The 22,107-nt window shown below is 37.3% G+C and overlaps 3 protein-coding genes across 5 annotated transcripts; all 3 read right to left on the bottom strand.

Annotated features, from left to right (window-relative positions):
- Positions 1-784: 784 nt before the first annotated feature.
- Positions 785-3,531, bottom strand: LOC108996097 (amino acid permease 4-like). The gene is made up of 6 exons (XM_018971870.2): positions 3,089-3,531; positions 2,725-2,958; positions 2,512-2,605; positions 2,146-2,360; positions 1,879-2,018; positions 785-1,733 (listed from the first exon to the last, which is right to left on the bottom strand). Exons 1-6 carry the CDS (start codon positions 3,210-3,212, stop codon positions 1,080-1,082), a joined length of 1,461 nt encoding a protein of 486 aa, XP_018827415.1. The 5' UTR covers positions 3,213-3,531; the 3' UTR covers positions 785-1,079.
- A 5,800-nt stretch (positions 3,532-9,331) lies between these two features.
- Positions 9,332-15,912, bottom strand: LOC108996300 (probable glucan 1,3-alpha-glucosidase). 3 transcript variants are annotated; one of them, XR_001996991.2, is made up of 6 exons: positions 14,154-15,912; positions 12,832-13,105; positions 12,502-12,637; positions 11,473-11,683; positions 11,148-11,280; positions 9,332-10,055 (listed from the first exon to the last, which is right to left on the bottom strand). XR_001996991.2 is itself a non-coding variant. In XM_018972117.2 (6 exons), exons 1-6 carry the CDS (start codon positions 15,735-15,737, stop codon positions 9,687-9,689), a joined length of 2,781 nt encoding a protein of 926 aa, XP_018827662.1. In that variant the 5' UTR covers positions 15,738-15,909; the 3' UTR covers positions 9,332-9,686. The 3 variants fall into 3 exon arrangements, 2 of the variants coding, with proteins under 2 accessions (XP_018827662.1, XP_018827664.1); XM_018972117.2 differs by having other exon boundaries at positions 11,148-11,354; positions 14,154-15,909; XM_018972119.2 differs by lacking the exon at positions 9,332-10,055 and having other exon boundaries at positions 11,239-11,367.
- Positions 15,913-16,236: 324 nt separating this feature from the next.
- LOC108996216 lies at positions 16,237-22,075 on the bottom strand. Its single transcript, XM_018971986.2, has 10 exons — positions 21,522-22,075; positions 21,160-21,257; positions 21,022-21,067; positions 20,272-20,354; positions 20,101-20,165; positions 19,858-19,919; positions 17,925-17,984; positions 17,673-17,705; positions 16,648-16,713; positions 16,237-16,555 (listed from the first exon to the last, which is right to left on the bottom strand). The coding sequence occupies exons 1-10, from the start codon at positions 21,972-21,974 to the stop codon at positions 16,508-16,510; spliced, it is 1,014 nt and encodes a 337-aa protein (XP_018827531.1). The 5' UTR covers positions 21,975-22,075; the 3' UTR covers positions 16,237-16,507.
- Positions 22,076-22,107: the final 32 nt, after the last annotated feature.

Genomic DNA, 22,107 nt, shown 5'->3' with positions numbered 1-22,107 from the left:
CTTTCATCATCTCACTATCTAGTGTCATTTTTATTATTATTAAATTATTATCTTTAATTATCTTTTTAAATTTAAAAGTTGATGAACAGTATCATCTCTTTGGTATAGTCTATATGAGAGCATCCTCATCCGCATTCCTATATCACTATATATTATTCCTAAATTATAGGAAATAATTTAAGAAAAAGCTCAAAAACCTTCTCCCATCCCATTCCCTATTTTAGAATTTTGGTTTAGGATATAGGGAACTACTGTTTATCTCCTAAATTATCTTTTATTAATATTTTATTCTAATAAATAAAATACATTCTTCTTCTAATCAATTACATTTTTTCTTATACCCATATTTATTATAGTTTTAAATAATAATTTTAAAAATAATTTAAATAATTACTAAAATATAAAAATAATAATTTTAAAAATATTATCAAACCCGTAAAAAAATAATTTAAATTTTTGTTTAAAATATTCACTATAGTAATAGTTCAAAATATAAGAAAAAATATTAAGTAGTTAAATTTGTAAATGGAAGTGAGAGAAAAAAGTAATAAAGAAAGAATAGAAGAATATTATTTTAATAGAATTGAGAAATAATACGGAATGAGATGTAGAAGATTTTTAAAAGATGGGTAAAATTTAAGAAAAAATTATAGAAGTGTCCTTTTTAGCTAAATTATAGGGAATTTTATAGGAAACCCAATGTGAATGCTCTGATAAATTAAGTGCATGGTACAAGAGTGATATATAAGATCATTTTTCATCTAAATTTTCCTGGAACTGATCGGATCATGAACTAGAAGAAGCGGATGCACATTTTTTCGATTTCACATAAATAAATTACATACAAAGTACGTACATTCCTCTCTTTGATTTTTGATTTCTGATTTTTGAAACCAGAAGCCTTTAAATGAAAGATTGAAATAAAACTACATAAATCAAACCACACCAACACCAACCACATTAATTAGGTTAATGTTTCATTTACATGGATCAACTGAAATATAAATATATATATTTTTTTTGGTCTTTTTGTTCAATGGTAAGTTGATCCAAAAGACGCCCAGAGAATGAGATCATGATCAGTAGCTGGTTTTGAATGGTCTGTAGGCCTTGAGGTCAAGCATGACACCCGCAATTGAACCGGCAGCCGCAGCAACTGATATTGCAAGGCAAGAAATGCTTAAGATTTGTAGGCATATCCATCTAGTGCTCCACTTTGGTATATTCTTCTGTGCAATATACATCTCCACGGGAAAATAGACAGTTAAAGGCCAAAACCCAAGTGCCCCAATAATTCCCACGACATCATTGAAGAAGGGAAGCAACATTGATATAACGGTGGTTAAGACCACAAACATCGTTCTCCAAACCAAACGGAAGAGGTTTAGGCTATATTGGCCACAACCTGGGATTGGGATTGCAAATTCCTTGGTGATGAATCCGCTTTCAGGCCATTTTTGCTTGGCCCTTTTCTCGATGAAAGCAAAGATAGGTTGGCAGAAAACTTGATATGCTCCCACCAGATGGATCACTATAGCAGCATTAGCAATATCAAGAAGCCAAAAAGGGTTGTAGAAACCAAAACCAGTGAGGAGATTTCCTGGTGCAAGGTCACCAAAAGCTGCATAACCCATGCAGCCACAAAGCATGTAAAATACGGTCGTCACAGAAACGCTGAGTAACGTGGCCTTCTTCATTGTCTTTGCTTCTGATGGTGGAGATTTGATTGTGTCCTGAAGAAAGGATGGATTAATAAACATACAGACACATACATATATATATATATATATAATCATATTTATATAGGTTTTAAGCCTTTGATATTATATATATTCTTAATTGTTTCTAATCCCAAAATTCCAAAGGAAAAAAATATACCTGAATTTCAATAAGGATGGCAGAAAAAGAGTAAGCAAAGGCTATGTCGCCTAGAGCCTGGAAACTCCTCAACAGCTTTTGGGTTTGGGACACAGTATTAATACTTATTCCGGTGAGACTGCCCCTTAAAGTTCCCGTAGCTGCTCATCAGTTAAGAAAAAAGCGTAAGAGTCAGTTTATATATATACACACACACACATGCATATTAGAATCATTGAATTTCAACAAACTTATTTCAGAAAACTTGACATGAAGCGGTTTTTCAACCTGCAACTTGGGCAATTCCAAGTCCTAGACCAATTGAAGAATAAGTAAAAGACATCACAGCGGCGACAATTGATAGCCACCATATTTGATCGAAGTCCGGGATTTGAGAAAACAAGATTTCAGTTACACCAAACAAGATCATGTATGGATTGCTCGACATGTGACATGGGTTCTCCCCGCCACTCTCATGAAAACAATTAGAACGCTTGATTGCCCTGTGTCAGTCAATTAAAATTATTCAAAATCCTTAACAAACATTTCCAATTAGTAATTAGAACGCAATATAATTAATTGTATCGAGAAAGAAATTAGAAATAATTAGAAAATAAAAATACACTAGTTCTTCTTGGATAATATTCGACTCACATCATGCTTATAGATGCCGCGATAGTGTATCCAATGGCTATTCCAAAAAGATTCATATACTGAATAAATCCACAAGCCTTGACCTTAGCTTCACCTGACAAAGATAATGCACGTACGTATATTAGAACATTGAAATTAGATCCTCACGATCCGTACGTACGTGGTTATTGGTTTAAATTAATAACCCTACTGTTCAGGTTCTCAAGTTTATACCAAGAATGGACCGGACTGCTTCCATGTAAGTATAGTTTCTCTTGCCGGAGACGGGGTCACCGGCACGGTAACAGTCTGCAAGCAGTGATGAAGTGTAGAAACCGACAAAGGAGAACAGGAGCATCACAGCTGGGCCAGCAATCCATCCTAGCTGAGCTATGGCCCAGGCTAAGGATAGCACCCCGGATCCAATCACAGCTGTTATTATGTGAGCACTTGCAGTCCAAAGAGTCCCTGCAGGTTGATATCAGATAATATGACCATAAGAAAGATGTTAAGCGGCTAAAGACTCAAGATTTTAAGGACAGTGCAGGAACATAGTATAGATTTGAAGTGGAGCAGGCTAGGTTAGATGTATATTTACCGGTTCGTTTGAGACGACCATCGTCGTCAAAGCATTTGGAGCCACTCTGAGGAAGCACATCTATGGAGATGTCAAAAACTTGGTGGTGGTGGTGGTGGTTCTTTGTGGCAGCGTTCTCACCCATCTTAATTTGATTGAATCGAAACCAAGAATATCAGAGGATATTTGTGAGAATTAAACAAAGAAGCTGGAAACTGATTTTTTTTTTTTGGTTATTTTCTTTCCCTAATGTCCAAAGGAAAGCTTAATATGAATTAGTACGTAGGAGGTTGGCAGCCAAGATGGGTAAGTTTGAGATGCATTCAAAACCTAACCCGCTGTAGTAGTTGATAATTTGCATGCACAACCTAACCCTGAAGAACAAGGAGAAGATCAAGGACAGAGAGAGAATGAGAACAGTTTTGATCGAAGAGGAAATTAAGGATGGAGTAGTGAGAGATAGCAGTGGTACCTCAAGGGACGGAACGAGGGTATATTAATATAGCAGCTTTCATGAATATTAAAACAAGAATAAATATAGATAGAAGTTACTATTAGGAGTATTCATTTTGTACACATGATGTGACATTATCTAGACCACACAACTCTCTAAGTGAGTGTTAGGAACAATTAATTAAAAGTAGCTATACAATGAGTGCAAAATATACACTACTATAATAACTTCTCTCTAGCATTACTCTTAAAACAATAATAATAATGTAAAGAAAGTGAAACCCATGACAGGCCACGTGAACCTAAGACCCAATATGACTGGGTAGTCAACGATCCACCCAAAATTCCACTCTTTTCAACCATCCCATTAAACCCATTAAAAAACATTTTTGGGTCAAATCTCTCTACTTTCTTAATTTACTATCTTCAAGTGATCAATGCTGCATATATATATATATATATAAATATATGTGTGTGTTTTGTTATTTATCATTCCACATATCATACTTTTTTTTATTAAATTAATTAAATTCTTCTACTTATCAATTCTTACATCACATGATACTTGTTAAAAAAAAAAAAAATCATGTGTGGTGTGTGATTATGCGGTATAGAGATGATGATTCGAATTTAATCCACACACACATATATATTTATATATATATATTTATATATAAGTATGTATGCATGTGTATCATGTACGTTTGGAATCTTATCGTGGATGACAGCCAGGTTGTTAATTTCCATCCTATCACAATACTATCACAAATTAATGTTACATTATTATATATATATATAATTGTTAATATAAATATTAATTTTGAATGATATAACATTTTATGACAAAATAAAAATACTGCATGTCGATTCTTTGAAATTATCTAATACTTCATTTATATATATATATATATATATATATATATGTGTGTGTGTGTGTGTGTTTGAATTGTAACAAGGAAGATTTATTAGAAAAAAAAAAAGTGATAGTACGGGCATGAACTTTGAGTTGCACTCTAGCCTTAGTGGCGCGTGCTAATTAGTAGGATATATATATATATATATATATATATATATATAATATTATAAGACAAACTAGTAAAAAAAAGTAGAAGAAGAATGCTTCCTACATGTGCCCTTAAAAGCTAGGTTTAACTTATAAGTACTTAAAAGAAAAATGAATATTTATGACGAATTATTTGAAACGATAATTACTATTTACAACGAAAACAGACACATTTTAGCAAGAAATAATCATTTTTATAGAAAATAACTGGCCACAAATAAACAGTTTTCTTATAACTAGTCTATGAACAATAATAGATGAAAAAGGAAGAGGACCCAAAAAAAAAGAGTACCACCAACCGATCGACATCTTAATTCTCATAAAAGAGATGTCTAAGTTCATGGGATTGTGCTAAGGTTGCTTTTGAGTCATGAGGATCATTATATATTTGACCTAACTTTATGTCAAATATTGTGCAAATTAATGTAATGGTACTCAAATCATTGTGGTCTCCACTTGACCCCAAGGCTTGCATCCATAGTACTACTCAATATGATTATCGGTCGGTCGGTCCTATAATTAAATTTAAGTGTCTTTGTCTAACAACGAACATATTAGATACACACCATACAAAAACTATCAATTACCCCAATTGGCCACTAGGCAATATTATTTTCTAGTACTTAATTAATCAAGATCAATGCGGCCAAACCATGCACTTAGCATATATATATATATATGCACCATATAATTAAGCCAAAACCAAAATGTGTATATATATATATATATATATATATATATATATATATGAACAGTGTCTCACCTGCATTATTCAAAAGCCCCCTCCCTCAGACAGAGGAACTAAAAAATATATGTACAAAAGAGGTAAAATAAAAAAACAGATGGGTGAAGGAGCCTCTATATATATTGCTGCAATTTCTTTTGGTTTGGTCTTTCAAGATTAATATAGTACTCAGAGACATTGATAATGGCTAGTGTTGGAAACCACTTTCAGAAGAATATTGTATTCTAATTCATATATAACAGAAGATCATCAGTACTTTTGTATTGACTTGTCAAGTGTATTGCCTCCCTCCATCCTTATAATTAAAGGAGAAGAATTTATGCTTTTCCTCCTCCTCCGTACCTTTGTTGTTCAATGCATCTTTATGTGTTTGATTGGATTCGCTACTGTTAAGCTCGATCGTGATCTCTGAAGTACTCCATGGATTCTCTAATAAATAGTAGTACTATATATATATTTACTACACTCAAAATTATTTGATATTTAATGTATATATATAATGTTCTCATGAATATTGTGAGGACGTTACGCATGCATGCATGAGCTAGCCATGTTAATTGGTTTCCAGTATTACTATATCATCACTTGCTTGAATATTATAGGTGATCTAAGCATTAACAGTTGGGATCTCTCGAATCATGCATGCAATATGTATGAATGGATGAAGAAAACGATCCAGCTGGGTTCAAAGAACGTTCTACAAACACAGAGTTTCTTAATCGAATAAATAAATAAATAAATCATGATCAGTAAGAAAGAAATCATGTGTGTTTAATTTACTGCAGGCTGTTGAAGCCTGATGAAGGACTCCTCAAATTAGGTGCGTCCATAAAACTTTCCTTTAAAAGAGTCGAAACATTAAGAGGACCGTTCATTATTATATTGGAAAGAAAAACTCATTATGGAAACAAACAGTATCTGATGCTCATTGGCAATTGGTGCCCAAAAACTGAGGAAAGATATATATATATATATATATATATAGTAATTGGAGAACCGATCATGTTGGAATGCTCCTATATATATATATATATATATATATATATCACTACTAGCTAGCTAGCTGGGGATCAAGTATCTTTGAGGTTTGAATTCTCCTTTTCAATTACTTAATAATTAATTGGTTCATTAATTATATAGATCTATATCGACGTTTGACATCTGATCAAGGCGAGGATATTTTAGTATATATGATCGATGGGCGGGACAGTGCAGATCAGTGGGAAGGCATCATTTCATGAAGTGATGTTAACTCGAAAGAACTACCATTGAAAGTGGGGTTTAAGAGATTGACCACAAAATTAAGTGCGCAGCTTGAGTCATGTTAGGTCTTGGATCGTCAAGTTGACATTTGGCGCTCGGTTGAGATGATTGGCCTATACGTACAGCTAGCTAGCTTTCTATCCTTCCACATGAGTTCCACTCCATAGCTACCTAGCTAGCTAGCTAGACGATCCGGTGGACCAGCAAGCAATATTGCACAACCTGTGCCATATATTAATGCTCCTCTAATTGACACTTGTAACAAAGGCGCTATATATATTTACATATATTCTGAATTAAGTCCTCAGAATCTAATAATTGGAGGCCACTGGCCCTTGTGGAAGGGTGGCCAAGCATTTTAATTAGCATGGGATTGCAAGGTCATATTGGATAGGTACCCCACTACATGATGAGCTTGGAGTACTCTCAACGGTGGGTATGATCTTTGGTTACTTTCGGTTTATTTGTTTATTTGATTTTTCCTCCTGGGTTTGGGGTTGTGGTCTGCACTCTGCACCCAATTATATATTTTGATTTATCTGCAGATCGAGCTAGCTAGCTAGTACTATAGCTATATAATATATATGCTTTTACTCAGTGGGTTACTGCAGTTTATGAACGTACGTGTTTCTTCACACCCACTGGCCAGTACTACGTATAGCCATTAATATGGGATCGATCGATGATTACAAAACGAATTCCCAAGTGATCTGTTCTGGATGTTAAAAGGAACATGAAATTTTAGTACTGTATGATACTCTTGTCATACTTATCAAACCTCGTAAGCTAGACGGCCCAAGTTCTCATAAAGTCTATGATTGAGCTTGCTGTTGGCACTTCGAGCTTGAGTCGATCGAAGGGTAGTACTCCTGATCATCATCATCATCATCATCATAGTTTTTGAGCTCTAAACTTGGTTATCTGAAAACCCTTAACCATGTTAGAGTAATTAATTAAGATAACAATTCGAAACCTATTTGAAGCTAGACCCTATTATTATTATAAGCAGAAGATGGGAAAATATGTCCAAACTGTTTTGACACAGTTAAATCATTGTTGCAGCGCCCCCCATGAGACACACACACGCATAAATTTAATAAGTTAGCTAATGAATCAATGATTTTTCATGGCACTTGATTTCTTTGGCCGCCGGCTTGTTGACAATTGTTTCTCGGCCGCCGGCCTTGTGAATCATTAGAGATCAGCAGTCAGCTAGCTAGCTGATCAGATCGTACTATTAATTTTGTATAATTACTTGCTTAGCTTTGAGATTAAGATATTAGAAAGTTGGAGGTATTAATTTAATTAGTCATGACCAAATTATTTAGTGTACAACGTACGTAACCCAAGAAGCAAGAGTACTTGTCCAATTCCAAAGATCTTCCAAACATGCTAACCAATATCGTCAAGATATAGTTGAGATGTTCCAATATCTTTGGCTTTGTTCTTGTGTGTCTGTGTGTATATATATATATATTGAAAACTACATAAGTGAATTCTCTCTCTCTCTCTCTCTCTCAGATCCATGTTGGGTATGGGGGCGTCTTTAATTTTAGTGCTTAGGTAATTTTAGGAAACAAAAAACAATCACTCGCTTTTGCCGATCGACCTTATATTGTTAGATTCTTGTTGTCTGAGAAAAGCTTGAAATGTGATCTTAAATGCATGCATGGAGACTTTTCGAAGTAGTCCATACCTTGCCAGCTGTCTATCGATCCTTTCATGCAGGTCTCCATTAATTAAAAATGTCCATATCCAGTACGACTGTGCATCTAATTTCCAACTCACAGTACCCACTTAGCATCTAAAAGTTTATGATGATCGATTCTAAGACCAGAAAATAATCATATCGTCTTTATTTTCTGAAAATGCTGCATGCATGATTGAGGATGGCAGTGTTCTGGCAAGGCATCGAAACACATGGGATTTAGCTGAGTTTTGGTCCCATTCTCCAATTATTTCAACTTTCTATCTTCTTCTCGATGATCTTTATAAATTAGCTCCCACAATATCATGAAACATACTAATCACATAGATCATTTGATTCGTCATTGATATCTCCATACAGTATTAATTATGTTTGGTTTCATGATTCGTTTGAATTTGAATTGTTTGGCAAAACCTTTTCCTCTATAGAACAAATTATTTGATTTTCCATTATTTGCAGATTGACTTCATAGTCTCAAGAGTTTATATGCCAGAAAAGTCCTTCTCCATTATTAAATTAGATACTTCACCCTGATAAATCACTCTTTTTCCTTTTTTTTCCCCCTTGACGAAACCTCATAGTAGACTATACAACAGTAACCCCACGTCCCCACCCTTGATCTCCAAATCCATCTTTGTTCTATATATAAAGCTGATGGTAAACTGGAATATGGATCTCTTATATATGCTTTCAATCTTCTTGTTTTAGAATTTTCAGTTAAAATTTTATGATTTTTCTTTGTCCCACCTCAAAGAAAGAAAGACCCACAAGCTCTGTTTCACCGTAAAAAGTTTCAGTGGCTTTTCCCCTGTAAACCTTAGCCTGTCTCCGATTATAACTTGAAATTGAGTATCAACAGAGGTTAGGATCTTATTTCTAGATCGAGGAAGTGGATGATGAGCCTCGCAGATGAAAATTGCAACGTCAGTTTCCACAGTTTAAGGTTTACAGAAGCGACAGAAATGGGGGACAGTCCCTAGTCCCCACCCTTTCCTCCTGGAATCAATGATTGAACTTAACATGGCCACAGCAGCTGGGGAAGGTAAATAAACTTTGATTGTTTGCTAGGTACAAAGTTAGAATAGTAAACAGGGCATCTTGCCTTTAAACATCTCATCAACAGGGCATTTTCTTCCTTCATTTCTTTCTTTCATCGTTTCATATTTTTTATGCTTCCACAGGATAGTAACAACAGTCAAGGAATTAGATAGAATTGCCCTTATAAGTTTCTGTAATGTGTATCATGTAACTTTATACATAGTTCTGAGTTCCAGATTTCGCCACCACCATTCACAATGACGGAAAGAATTCCATCGATAATGATCGTACCAGAAACATAGGAGAGATTTCATCCCGCTAGGACAAAAAGCCATCTACGTCAACATTCTTACAAAAATTTTATCGTCCAGTCGTCTGCAATTCGGATACCAGGCTTGCGGACAGTTACAACAGCAGAGCCACGTCCCCACTGAAGCCACAGGGGCCCCAGTCCAATGTCGACCTTTTGATTTGTCACCTCAATTAGGGCACTCTTGGGGCTGTGAGTATGTCCTAGCAGTATAATTCTCTCAATAACAGTTTCTGATGAAAATCGGGATTTACCAGAGGAAGCGGGTGCCAGGTTCACAGACGTCAGTTTGCCATCTGATAACACAAAGCGGCGATGAATGTAGGCCCCATGCTCAAATTCAAAGCTTTTGCCGTCATCAACATAGAGTTCACCTTCAGCTGCTTGAGAGCTATTAAGAGCAATCACCTAAAGAAGACAGGAGAGATGAGCACAAAAACCATTTGCTTTGCTCGTTAAGGAGATTAGCACTGACAGTTATTAGTGCTATTTATAATGGAGTGATTAATGACATGGGGATTTTTTTTATTGGCATTGGGTGTCCGAAATCAGCATTCCGACTAATTCTGGAGGTGCGCAAGCCCTCAGCAGGGAGTTTCCCGCTTGGGTAATTCAAGGAGAAAATCCTCCAGTCCGATGGCCCCTAGGAATTGTTTGCACCTAAGAGGATTCGAACCTTAGACCTAGAGGGAGAGCATACCACCAAGACAAAGGCCTTTACCACTTGAGCCAACCGCTAGGGGTTAATGGCATAGAGTTAGCAATAACAACTGTTGTTACTAGCAGAATCACAAAGAAAATAGCGATGCTTCATTGAGAAGGGTCCTCCTAGCCCCAAATTTGCAAGTGTCGCAATTTCATGGCTAAATGGTTATTGCGATGCATTTTAAGACGAAGGGACTCAATATCAAATGCACAACTCTATAGCAAATCTACAAGTTATTCAATCTTTCCCAGATCTCAATGTAGAAGATGTGTCTACCACAAGAACATGGTAATCAAAAAGATGTGTAAAATGATGCAAGGGACTAGTTCTAAAATCTAATAGGTCTTCATGATCTTAACCCAAAATACAAACCGTGATGCTCAAATGAAGTACCATTCTACCAAAATGTATAACACTCTAAATAGCACAAACATAATGTGGTGCTTGGAAAAATGAAATAACTTCAACTTCTAGGTTGCATGTCAGCTTGGGTACTAAACGTGTTCCCCCACTTCCAAGTAAAAATATGAATCAGTCACATGCCAGAAAGCCTAGCACTTTGTATCCAAAATTTCAAAGCAACCTGCTGATTTTTCTTTTTTTGGATGAGTAAAGCAACCTGCTGATTATGATTAGCTACCCAAAGGACACAGTGGGAACCAACACAAATAGTGTTGGTGCCTAAAGCCAACAGCTAAGCATTTGCAAAGTCAGAAGTGCATTGACTCTGATGCACGAGGACTTGAGAATTAGATTGATAGCCTATACGAGTCGTATCAATGTCAAATACATACCAGTGTAAAAGGATCGTTCACCATCTGTGTGGAGCTTCGCCGAAACCGGTCTTTCCTTGGTATGATGGTTCCAGCCCTTTGAAAGGCAGGAATGGTGTCTTCAGAGACAGTCAGCTTGTGGGTCATGCCTCCCCTATAAGAAGTTCCAGTTCTCAGGTCATACCAAGATTGTCTACCAGGTAAATACACTGATGCAACTTTAGCTCGCTGAGAAGATATCCTAGTTTAGTTTGGGATATCAAAAAAAAAAAAAAAAGGAACAAGGAGATAAATAGAGATAATTGTCCAGACAGATATAGCACTAAGTATATGGTCACTGCAGTACCTCAGTATAAATCCCTTGCACCAGAATACTGTTTCCAACCATGAAAGCCTCATCATTGCTGAAAGTAGCTTCCTCGGAAGGGAATTCCATCCACAGTGGACGCACAACAGGAACACCACTTGTGTTTGCCTCTCTAAATAATGTGTAGAAATATGGTATTAACGTGTAACGGACATGTATGGCATCTCTGATAAGTTCTGTATTTCGCTCTCTGCAGTGATGTGACCATGGGTAGATCATATATCAGTAAATACACTAGGCTTGCAGGGACTATGAAAGATGCACGCAAGGTGAGAATATGACTGGAAGTTGTTATAAACGGATGCCCATATCGAGATATTTATAGCATAAGCAACTGCAAACATTTAAAATCAGGTTTTCATGTCTTTCAATGACTTCCATTCAACACAAGTCTGCTTGACTCCATTCAAGGAGTTCCATTCTACACAAGTCAGCCTAACTCCCTTTTGAGCGTGCATGATGACCCTAAGAGCCCATGAAGATTATTTCTCCAGGTATTAAACATTCTAAGTAACACCTTATTTGAAAACGTTATCTCCCTGCAGTCTTTCTGTTCAATTAAATTCATTCTCCCAGATAAAGCAAAGCTATTATCTCATCAAACTGGTCTGCCTTTTTAAGGCTTAATACTCTATGTTATTCATCAAAAAACAAAAAAGGCTTAATTCTCTATGTACAAATGACTTTCAAGGAACAAGTTTCTAAAAGACCAAATACCGCGGCACATAGAATACTACACTGCCATCATAGTACATGGAAAAAGGCAATCTATTGGGTATGGCAAAAGGCAATCCATTGGGTGTGGTGGGATCATACTTTTGATTCTCACCATTTACCGGCAAGATATATATACTGCTAACACTAATTTGGTTGGAAAATTGGGTTACCTGAATTCTCAAAAAGAATGGCAGGAAAAAAATAACAAGAAAATAAAATTCTTTTCCCTTTTCATTTGTTCTATATACGTTAAAATAAGGAAGTGTACTTGGACAGAAGATGACATCCTACCCAAATAACCATGGTTCACGTCTTTTCGTGTCATGATGAGCATGAGCCCTAAAGAAAGGATAGTAGGCACCAAGTTGATACCAGCGAACTAATAATTCAGGTTCAGGATTGCCAAAAAACCCACCAACATCGGCACCTGCAGAAAAGCATACCAACAATCACCATCTGCATGTAAGAAAATTAAGTCTTTTTTTTTTCAAGTTATGGATATGTAAAACACACCCAATGGGTCTCAAATCCATCAGATCACCATCAACCTTGCTCTAACAGGTGAGGTGGCTTTTAAGCAAGAGCTCGTTGTGTTTTTGTTAGATTAATTAATAAGGTTACCAGAAAATGGCAGTCCAGTAAGACCCAGTGTCAAAACCATCGGGACTGAAACCCTGAGATGATCCCATTCCGCTGAATTATCTCCCGTCCAAACTGCACCATGCCTTTGACTTCCAGCAAATAATGCTCTTGACAAAACAAAAGGCCTATCCTTCCCTTCCCCACGTTTTACAAGTCCATTGGCTGTTGCCATGTGGAAGTAGTACCCATAGGCATTATGTAGCTCCCGATGTTCAACATCTCCATAATGTAAAGCATCTCTTGGCATTGTGAGCTGGTCATAATAAATAGTCAAGACATTAGGCTCAGAATTTTTTGAAAAACCACAGTTATCTCAGCCACCAATGTTCCAACGTCATCCCTAACAAATAAAAACAAATATGGGACATGTTCATGGAAATCCATTAAAATATCTCCTAGAAGTATGCATGGTCATCCCATCTTCTTTATTTTTATAAGTAAGATAATTTTAAATATGAGCCAAAACGGTACAATCTATGCACACAAAACACCAGTGATTTCTCCTTTACTGGGACCAAAGCTCTACATAACAACTCAAACAGCATCATATCAAACACTGCCAAGAGGATTAAGAATTTCTTTTCAAAATTTTGCATTCTAAAAAAGCTGATTAATTAAAGTCCTATTCTCATGCAAACGAGCCACTTCGATAAAATTACTCCAACCCTATGCTTTATATTATTATATAAGTTAAAAGCTATTATTTCAAAGAAAGAATATGAAAATCATTTTAGGGAACCCATGCACATGTCTGCAGCGCATCCAATCCTTCCACGAGCAAAAAGAATATCAAGCCACAATAGAAATACATGGGCTTCGCCTATACATTCGTTTTTAATAAAACTTCTTCTTACTTGTATATATAAAAAATAAAAAAAAAAGACGTACAGGAGCGCATACCCACATGTATGTTTAAAAAAAAGAAAAGAAATATATGATATTTAGTAACTGAAAGAAACAAATATAGCATCAAAATGCAATAACCTAATTCCTTCTTGACTTTCTGTGCAAGGCTCATGAAGAATATAATAAAAGGATATAGTCATATAACTTACATTACTACTTTTTCCTTTTGATGAGTAACCTATGTTACTAATTTAAAACTCAAGTGGTCAAGCAACCATGATCTAGCTTATTAGTTGAAGGAGATATAATGAACGAAATCATCTCAAGGACTTCATTTATCTTGTCGAATAACAGAACGAACTTTGAGAGGCATTCACAAGGTAGCTACCATCTTGTCAATATCAACAAAAGCACGGAATCGGCAGAATGACACAAAACTGAAGTGAGTATCATACCTCTGGACCATTAAAAACAGAAGGCTCGTTCATGTCATTCCAGATGTATAGCGAAGGAGTTGAACCAACATAATGCTCAAAAGAGAATCTGTCAGCCCACCATGACCTTATCTCCGGATTCAACATATCCGGGTACGACGAAGAACCAGACCAACACCACCCATCGAAGTCATTCCCACTCGCATCCTTAACATAATACCCCTTTTTCGTGGCCTCCTTGTGCACATTATACGAGTCATCCCTCTTAATATGAGGATCCACAATCGTAACCATATGTCTCCCCTTGGCGGCCAACTTCCTCTGCATCTCCTCCGGATGCGGAAAGAGCATCCTGTCCCAAGTAAAATATCTCTTTCCGTCCGTGTGCTCTATATCGAGCCACAACACATCGTACGGAATGTTGTGCTCGTCAAATTTGGAATCCACATCCTCAACATCCTCCTCGTCCCTATAATTCCATCTACATTGGTGATACGCCGTGGCGAACAACTGCGGCATCGCAGGCATTCCAGTCACACTCATGTACTGTCTAACAACATCCTTAGGTCCTGGACCAACAAAAAAAAAGGCGTCCACGATTCCTGCCTCGCTCATCCAAAACGTATCGATCCTAGTCTTTTCAGATGGCAACGAAATCCCCGAGTCGGCATCCCACCCGGCCCCCATCACATCAATCTGCATCTCCGCCGCATTCAACCAGAAAAACCCGGAAGTTCCTCGTGACTTCCCGTGCGAAATCATGAACGGAATAGAACCGTAAATCCCAAAAGGCGAATCGTGAATGTACTCGAACACATCTAAGTTAAACAACCTGTAGGGTTCGGAATACTCCACTCCGGGGCCTCTGGTGGGCTTGAGAGCGAGGCTTGTAGCATGCTCAGGAATCCCGTACACAAAATCCGCGGCGTAAAACGACACGTCGAAGCTAATCGACTGCGGGCCGTACGGCCTCGTGTCTGTGTTTTCTCGAAAACTCTCTTCCCACTCCTCACCTTCTCCCTTGGCAGTCAATGGCTCGAAGTCAAACAAGCCATGTGAGTTCAGGGATATCACGCGATTACCACTGCCCTTCTCTCGCACGTAAACCTCAAAAGGATCGTGCCGGAGAACAGCCTCGTAGCCGTCCGCTAAGTGCACGATCGAAGACGGCCCCGTATCGCCGTCAATCGTCTCCGTGGAGATCCTCTGGAGCCAGAGTTTGTTGTTTGAGAATTCGGGGACGATCACATCGGGGACCTCAAAACGCTTCTTGGGTGGACCGAGGGAGGGGTCCTCGTCAATCTTGAGACGCAGGACGCCGTCCTGGTACAGGGAGAGAGTGAGAAGCAAGGGGTTGATTTCGTGGTGGTCTTCCGAGGTTTCATGATTCTTGGGGAGGAGCTTGGCAGTGACGTCACCATCGGAGATGATGACGTGACGGGCGAGGAGGGAGCAGGAGCCAGGCTTGCGGGCCCTGGCGCGTTTGCAGAAGGGGGTCTGGTTGCAGTTTCTGAATTCTTCTCTCTTCCAGGAGAGGACTGAGATGAAGTGAAGAGATAAGAGGAGGAAGAGAAAGAGATTAAGGTTTCTCATCTGGGGTTTCATGTGTGGAGTGGGTTGGCATGGAACGCCAGAAACGGAGGAAGAAAGAGAAATGGAAGCCCAGAAATGGAGGCAGTAGATGCAGCGTGCATCAGCAGCCAGCAATCAGCAGTAGACTAGCAGACTTGCGAGTCGATAAAAAAAGGGAAAGGGAAAATTAACTAACTGGGTTATGGAAAGCTTTGTCTTTTAACATTGCTAATAACTTTTATTTGCTTAACAATACATATGTTATCCGTTCAATGGAAGTCCGATACTGAAATTAAAGAAAAATTCTATTCATCCACACCACATTTTATAAATTAAAGTTGGGGTGACTCGGCAATCAAACAGTCGGAGGTTCATCGATCGATCGAGCAAATGTTTGTGTTAGTAATTAGTTTGGATCAAGATGACCCAATTTTAATTGAATCCAATATTTTTGGACCATGGCTTGAACGCATGCACTTAATTGTCTCGATCATATCATTTCTTTGTGTAAATGGTAAAAATAAATCAATTATGATCCTACTAAAATGCCATTTTAGTTAAAAATGCATTATGAACAATCATAATGATCCTATACATCCACAAAGTATCCAGAACTCTTTAAAGAAATTTATGAAAATCCAAAAAAAAAAAAAAATCTTTAATAAACCAAGCCCGACAATGCAGACACGACCTACAAGCTTCAGCACATTAAACATGCAGACTAAACTTGTGATATATTTACACAAGAAAAACAACCACAAGATTGTTTCTACAAAACTTCTGACATGACTTGATACATCTGGTCATTCTTCCCCTAATTTCAATGACTCAAGAAGAGCCGCCTCTTCCTCCTGCAAAACATGATAAACAAGCCAAAACAATCATTTAGCCCAGTAAAATTATGAAAACAACGACAGTTACTGCAAGAGAGGCCGTGACATACCACCAACGCATTAAATTCCGTCTCCTCGTCTACTGCACTTATAATGGGAGGGTCCTCCAGGAGATCCTGTTTCAAAGAATATGATCAGCATGTATGTAAGAGCCAACGCTAACTAATTCCCAGTTCTTCAAGACCTTGTGTGAATACTTAAAAATCAGTTATAGCTCAGAGACGCGCGCAAATGGTACTTTTTCTCCCACAAGAATGGGATGGAGGTGAGGTTATAGGTTCATCAACCACTAGGTGCGTTTTTAACTAATCAATAAAAAAAATGCATTATACAAACATGTACTTTACAAATGTTTACTGGGACCAAACAACAGAACATCCAAAGTAATCAAAGATACACAAACACCCATGTGCGTGGATACACAGTGTCATCCACAGATCCCCAGAACTCAGTTTAGTCAAACCCTGAAGATCCAAAACCTTCTTTTCGGATAGTTGATCTGGGGGCCAAGAATGTTACACATACACTATCACAAGCAATATGAAGGCCCAAATCCAAAAATAACATCTAGAAATGAGCTGACCCATTTTAGTCTTACTAGGCCAACAAACATCAGACGTCAAATATCTGCAGAGGTCTGAGTGACCAGAATGATTACCTTATGCATTCCTTTAAGTGGTCTGTGATGACTATCACCTGCCATAACTAATCTCTTTAATGTTGATAAATGTGTAAAAGCTTCTTCAATTCAAATTCATTGATTTTACGTTAGCGACCTCTAGTTATTATGATCTCAAAATTTTAATTAATCTAGAAGGGAAACCAGGGCATGCCCAAAATCCCTATGGTAACAACATAAAGGGTACAGACGTAATATTTTGGAGGACCGAGAATAGAAAAAGAATTATATTATCAGAAGTGATAATATGATGAATAATATAACTACTATAATCCCTATGCAAGTGACAATGGCTAAACTCTTAACAGAAAAGCTCTACTGCAGCTAAACAATGTTCCTCACAAAATGAATGACATTGCTTATACTAGCTGAAGAAAAAAGAACGAGAATGCTTACATCATCCACAATTTGCAATACTCCATTGTGATTCTGCACAAAGAAAATTCAACCTGTTTTAATTTTGTTTCAACTCATGCACTTCCCCCCCGGCCCCACGTTCATAATTTTGGCAGAGTATATTTCCAAGTTTTTTCCTCTCTCTAGGAAAATAAGAGACACAATCAGATCAATCAAATTTGATTGGAGGTTCATCTTGTGTAGGTCAACAGCACTATTCCCTTGACAGGCATAATAAAATCTAGAAAGTACCTTTACAGCAACAAAAAGAAGCGGATCAGATGGTGTGTAAATCATGTATTGCGCACCATCCTGCAACAAAAGAACTATAGATTAAAAGCAGAAGTGAAATAACCAGTTTTTTTTATATATTTTAATTTTTGATACATAAGCAATGGAATAACCAGTTAAGCTTGTAACAATAGATTGCCAAGCATCACATACAAGTAAAAATATTAATGAAACACCCATACTAGCATGGAATATGAGTACAATAAGACACAAATACGGTGATATGAAAAATCTTCAAAAATCAAGATAAGTTAAGAAATCAACTAATTGAAATATTCTCCCGCTACCCCACAATAGATTGTGTTTTCTATCTGCTGTCTCAAAATAGATTAAAGTTTTCAAAAAAATGAATATATTCCATATTTGTCTAGTTAAACTTTTTGTTCACTCTTGATTTGAACCATATTTTCAAATATGATCTCACCTTTCTTTGCAATCTAGGGAATTTTTACAAAGAATGTTTATGCCATTGAAGTGTATACAATTAATAAACTTTTATTTATTGTGGGACATGGGAAAAGTATGAAAACATATTAAAAAAAAAATTTGGTTGGTACCAGGTGTTTGGAACAAAGTCTCAACTAATCTCAGAGGTGTACAAACCCTCGACAAGGAGTTTCCCGCAGGAGCACCTAGGGTAATTCAGGGAAATTCCCCCAATCCGATGACCTCTATAAATTACTTGCACCTAAAGGTTCAAACCTTAGACCTGGAGGGGGCATACCGCCAAGACCAAAGCTCTTACCACTTGAGCCAACCCCAAGGGGTTAAAAAAAAATTAAAATCATTCCTAAGAATAATTAAAATGCAATAACAGATAGCAAATTACCCATGAGTGATAATGGGGTAATAAATAAAAACTGTTGTTTGGGTAAGCATAAAGAGAAACAAAAGAAACAAAGAGCATGGGAAATATCTTTTTTTCATTTTACTTTTTTCTCCACTTTAATTAGTAGCTGTAACTCTTGTGTAGCAACCGTATCCAAACCATGCATCAAATTTGAGTTCTTGTAAGTTGTCAAACACTGATCTGGCCGTGTCTGATAAGTCTCAAACACTGAGAGTCCAGAGTTTTTAAGTATCATGATTCATAGAAATTTATATAAAAGCATTTCCCATCTACGAGATTCTCAAACCATCCCTTTTTTTGGTGACGTGGAACTCCAAAAACCGTGCAAATGCAACATGTCTTTTACTCGGTTAAACTCCAGACCCGTGTAATGCGCCCCCATTATAGACATTGCAAACCCTTTAAATAGAAAGGTATCAAAATGCTATAAAACTATGTAATATATGACTATCAAAAGTATCACTGCCGAGAAAGCAAAAATTTTATTATAAAGAATCATAGCTCTTAATCTTTGGAATAGATTGATCCCTTTTGACACCAAAATGCAGATGTGGGATAGATTTAGGAGCTGCCAACTGTTGATTTGGTTTTAGGTTCTGAAAACATGTGATTGTATGGTTGGGAACAGTGGATGAAAGAAATTAAAGCTTGTAGACTGAGTAAGGGTAGTGGTCGATGTATCAAGCTTAAAGAATGTTGAAACTTGAAGAATGCTGATTGCTGGAATTGCTAATTGAAGTTATCCAAGTGTTTTAGATTAAGACATTAATGATATCTAAGCTCCAATCCAGAATAAGAATTACTTCACTGTCCAATTATGTAATTTTTTTATCGGTTCCTTCATCAATCATTTATGTATACTTTATTGAAGAAGATAATGGTTAGATATGAAAGAATTTGATATGGTAACAATTAGGTCTTTCTATAAAGGTACATGCACATTTACAAGTCAGTTTGTAGCAACTTTCATATTTTCCACATACCATAAATACATCAATTTCGTATGATATTAACTGCTCAAAGAATAGGTGGCTATGACATTACCAAATGGAAGCATGTGATTTCTACACCTTCAGTTGGCAAGCCATCCACATCTTGTCCGTCATCTGCAAAATAGTAAGTAACCAATGGTAAAAGTTTGCCACACGAAGAGACCTTCACTTGGGTAGGAGATGATCTTACACAGACAAATGGGAAGTGGGCTGGGGGCTGATAAATAAACAAAGAAAAAAGCCCACTTATATGATTCAAGAAGCATGAATTAGTTTAGAAAGTGAGGGCTATTGCCTGTACGGAAATCAAATATGTCATCTTCGGAGTAGCAAAACCCTCCTCGTGCTGTATAACAAAATCTGATAGGATAAAAAAGAAAGAACCAAATGACGCCAACACATTTAGGATAAACAAAACAAACTGATATCATTAAAGTCCCAAATAAGCAAATCTCTACCACCATACCCACTATGTACAAGATGCATGTGTATCTTGGAAAGAGCATACGCAGCAGATGGAAGAATGGACTCAACTTCTTCATCATTGACCTGAAATGCAGAAGATAGTGATTATAAGGATGTGGAATGTGAAGCTTACTAATGGACAAGTCAATGAAGAATTACTTAATAGACCTTAATTCTAACCAACAAGGGAAAATTTTGGGTTGATTAGCGATATAAGTAAAGAAACTTTTGATAGAGAACCAATGCATAGAAATGAAAAAAAATGGTATAGTTGCTCAGAAAAAAGGGTCTAGTTTATTATAGAAAAAAATTGCAATCATCTGATTTCCTCATCATACAGCGCCCCCTTTATTTATCACCTACATCTTCACTATCCATCAATTTTTAATTATTTAACCATTTTCAATGCCAAACTTAACTGGCCCTTAATCCCAATTAAATTGGAGTGGACTGTAAATTCTTATCAGCTAATCAGGGTTAGTCACAAGTATTCTTTGCAGTCATTTTATCATCTCGGAATTCACATTTTCTTTTCCCCCTCCCTGATTTTATATATCATTATTCATTACTCCCGATAGTGTTAATTTATGCTCAAATTACTCATCTTAGTTTAGCATCTCTCCACCACATCTTTTCCGCGACAGGAGCATCCCAAAATATACATATTTTAAGGTAGAAGATCAATCATCAGATCAAGTCTGGATAAATCAGAACCGAACTAAAAAATTTTAAGGTAGAAGAATAAACATACTGCTGACCACCCATCAATGTTCGTGCTCTTTAATATCTGTACAGGCCTGCAGAAAGCATGCATCCATCTATTAAATTTCAAAGATATAACTTGGGATACTGGGGGACATATTACACACACAGTAGCAGCATTTCTTACGTGTCAACTGGGCAGAGCAGCATGCATTCATCCCCTTGAGAACTTTTGAACACTCTCCTCACAACGCACTCTAATGGAAGATTATTCATTGGATCAACCTGTCCATGAATTCTTTAGAAACTTCACATTTTTTTTATACAAAGACCAACAGAGCCATGGTAGTCCATCTATTGAACTAAGAGGGGGGAAACCAATGCTTCTAATTACTACTTGGAACAGCTTTGGTTAAAAAAGTAACTTGAATTTATAACAGTTTTTCCCTTTTTCTTGATTGAAACAAGAAGAGCATTGGGAAAAAAATTTCAGTTTTGTATCAATTTTCAAATGTTCACCTAGCCCGTCTGAAACAAGAAGAAACTCACAATGGTGGCAATTCGCTTCGCTGGAGCCGAAGCCATCACAAGTCTCCCATGATCATCGACCACAAACCCAGCTGGCGGTTTCGGCAAAGGCATCTGTTGAAACGGCGAAGACCGCTCATCAGAGCCCAAATATTCCTCGATGTCTTCACCAGCATCACCATTATCGCCACCCAAATCGTGGACGACTTCAACTTCTCTGAAATTCGAAGCCTCGGAACCACTGCCACCGCCCTTACTCTTTTTCTTCTTCTTATTGGCCGGTGGTTTCTTGAGCGGTCCGGTCTGGGACTTGGCGGCGCGGCAGAGAGTGAGGCGTAGTGTGGCGATGGAGCTTGGATTTGGGATGGGAAGAGAGGTTGATGTTGGGAAAGGAGGGAGTGATGGGTGGTGGAAGGAGAAGAAGGAGAAGTTTGAGGAGGGTGCTGATGGCGTTGTGGAGATTGAGCAGGACATGGCTGACTAATGCGGAGATGCTTCAGTGTGCTAGTGTTGGCTGCTCTGGAATGTGTGTTTCCCAACGAGTTGGTGGTACGGAATCTCGGCCCTCTTTTTATTACAGCTAAATAACGGGGGTGATATTGAATGG

This window comes from Juglans regia, chromosome 1 (assembly GCF_001411555.2).
Source record: "Juglans regia cultivar Chandler chromosome 1, Walnut 2.0, whole genome shotgun sequence".
Lineage (NCBI taxonomy): Eukaryota > Viridiplantae > Streptophyta > Magnoliopsida > Fagales > Juglandaceae > Juglans > Juglans regia.
Note: the sequence above shows the minus strand (reverse complement) of the source record. Positions and strands in the feature narration are given on the sequence as shown.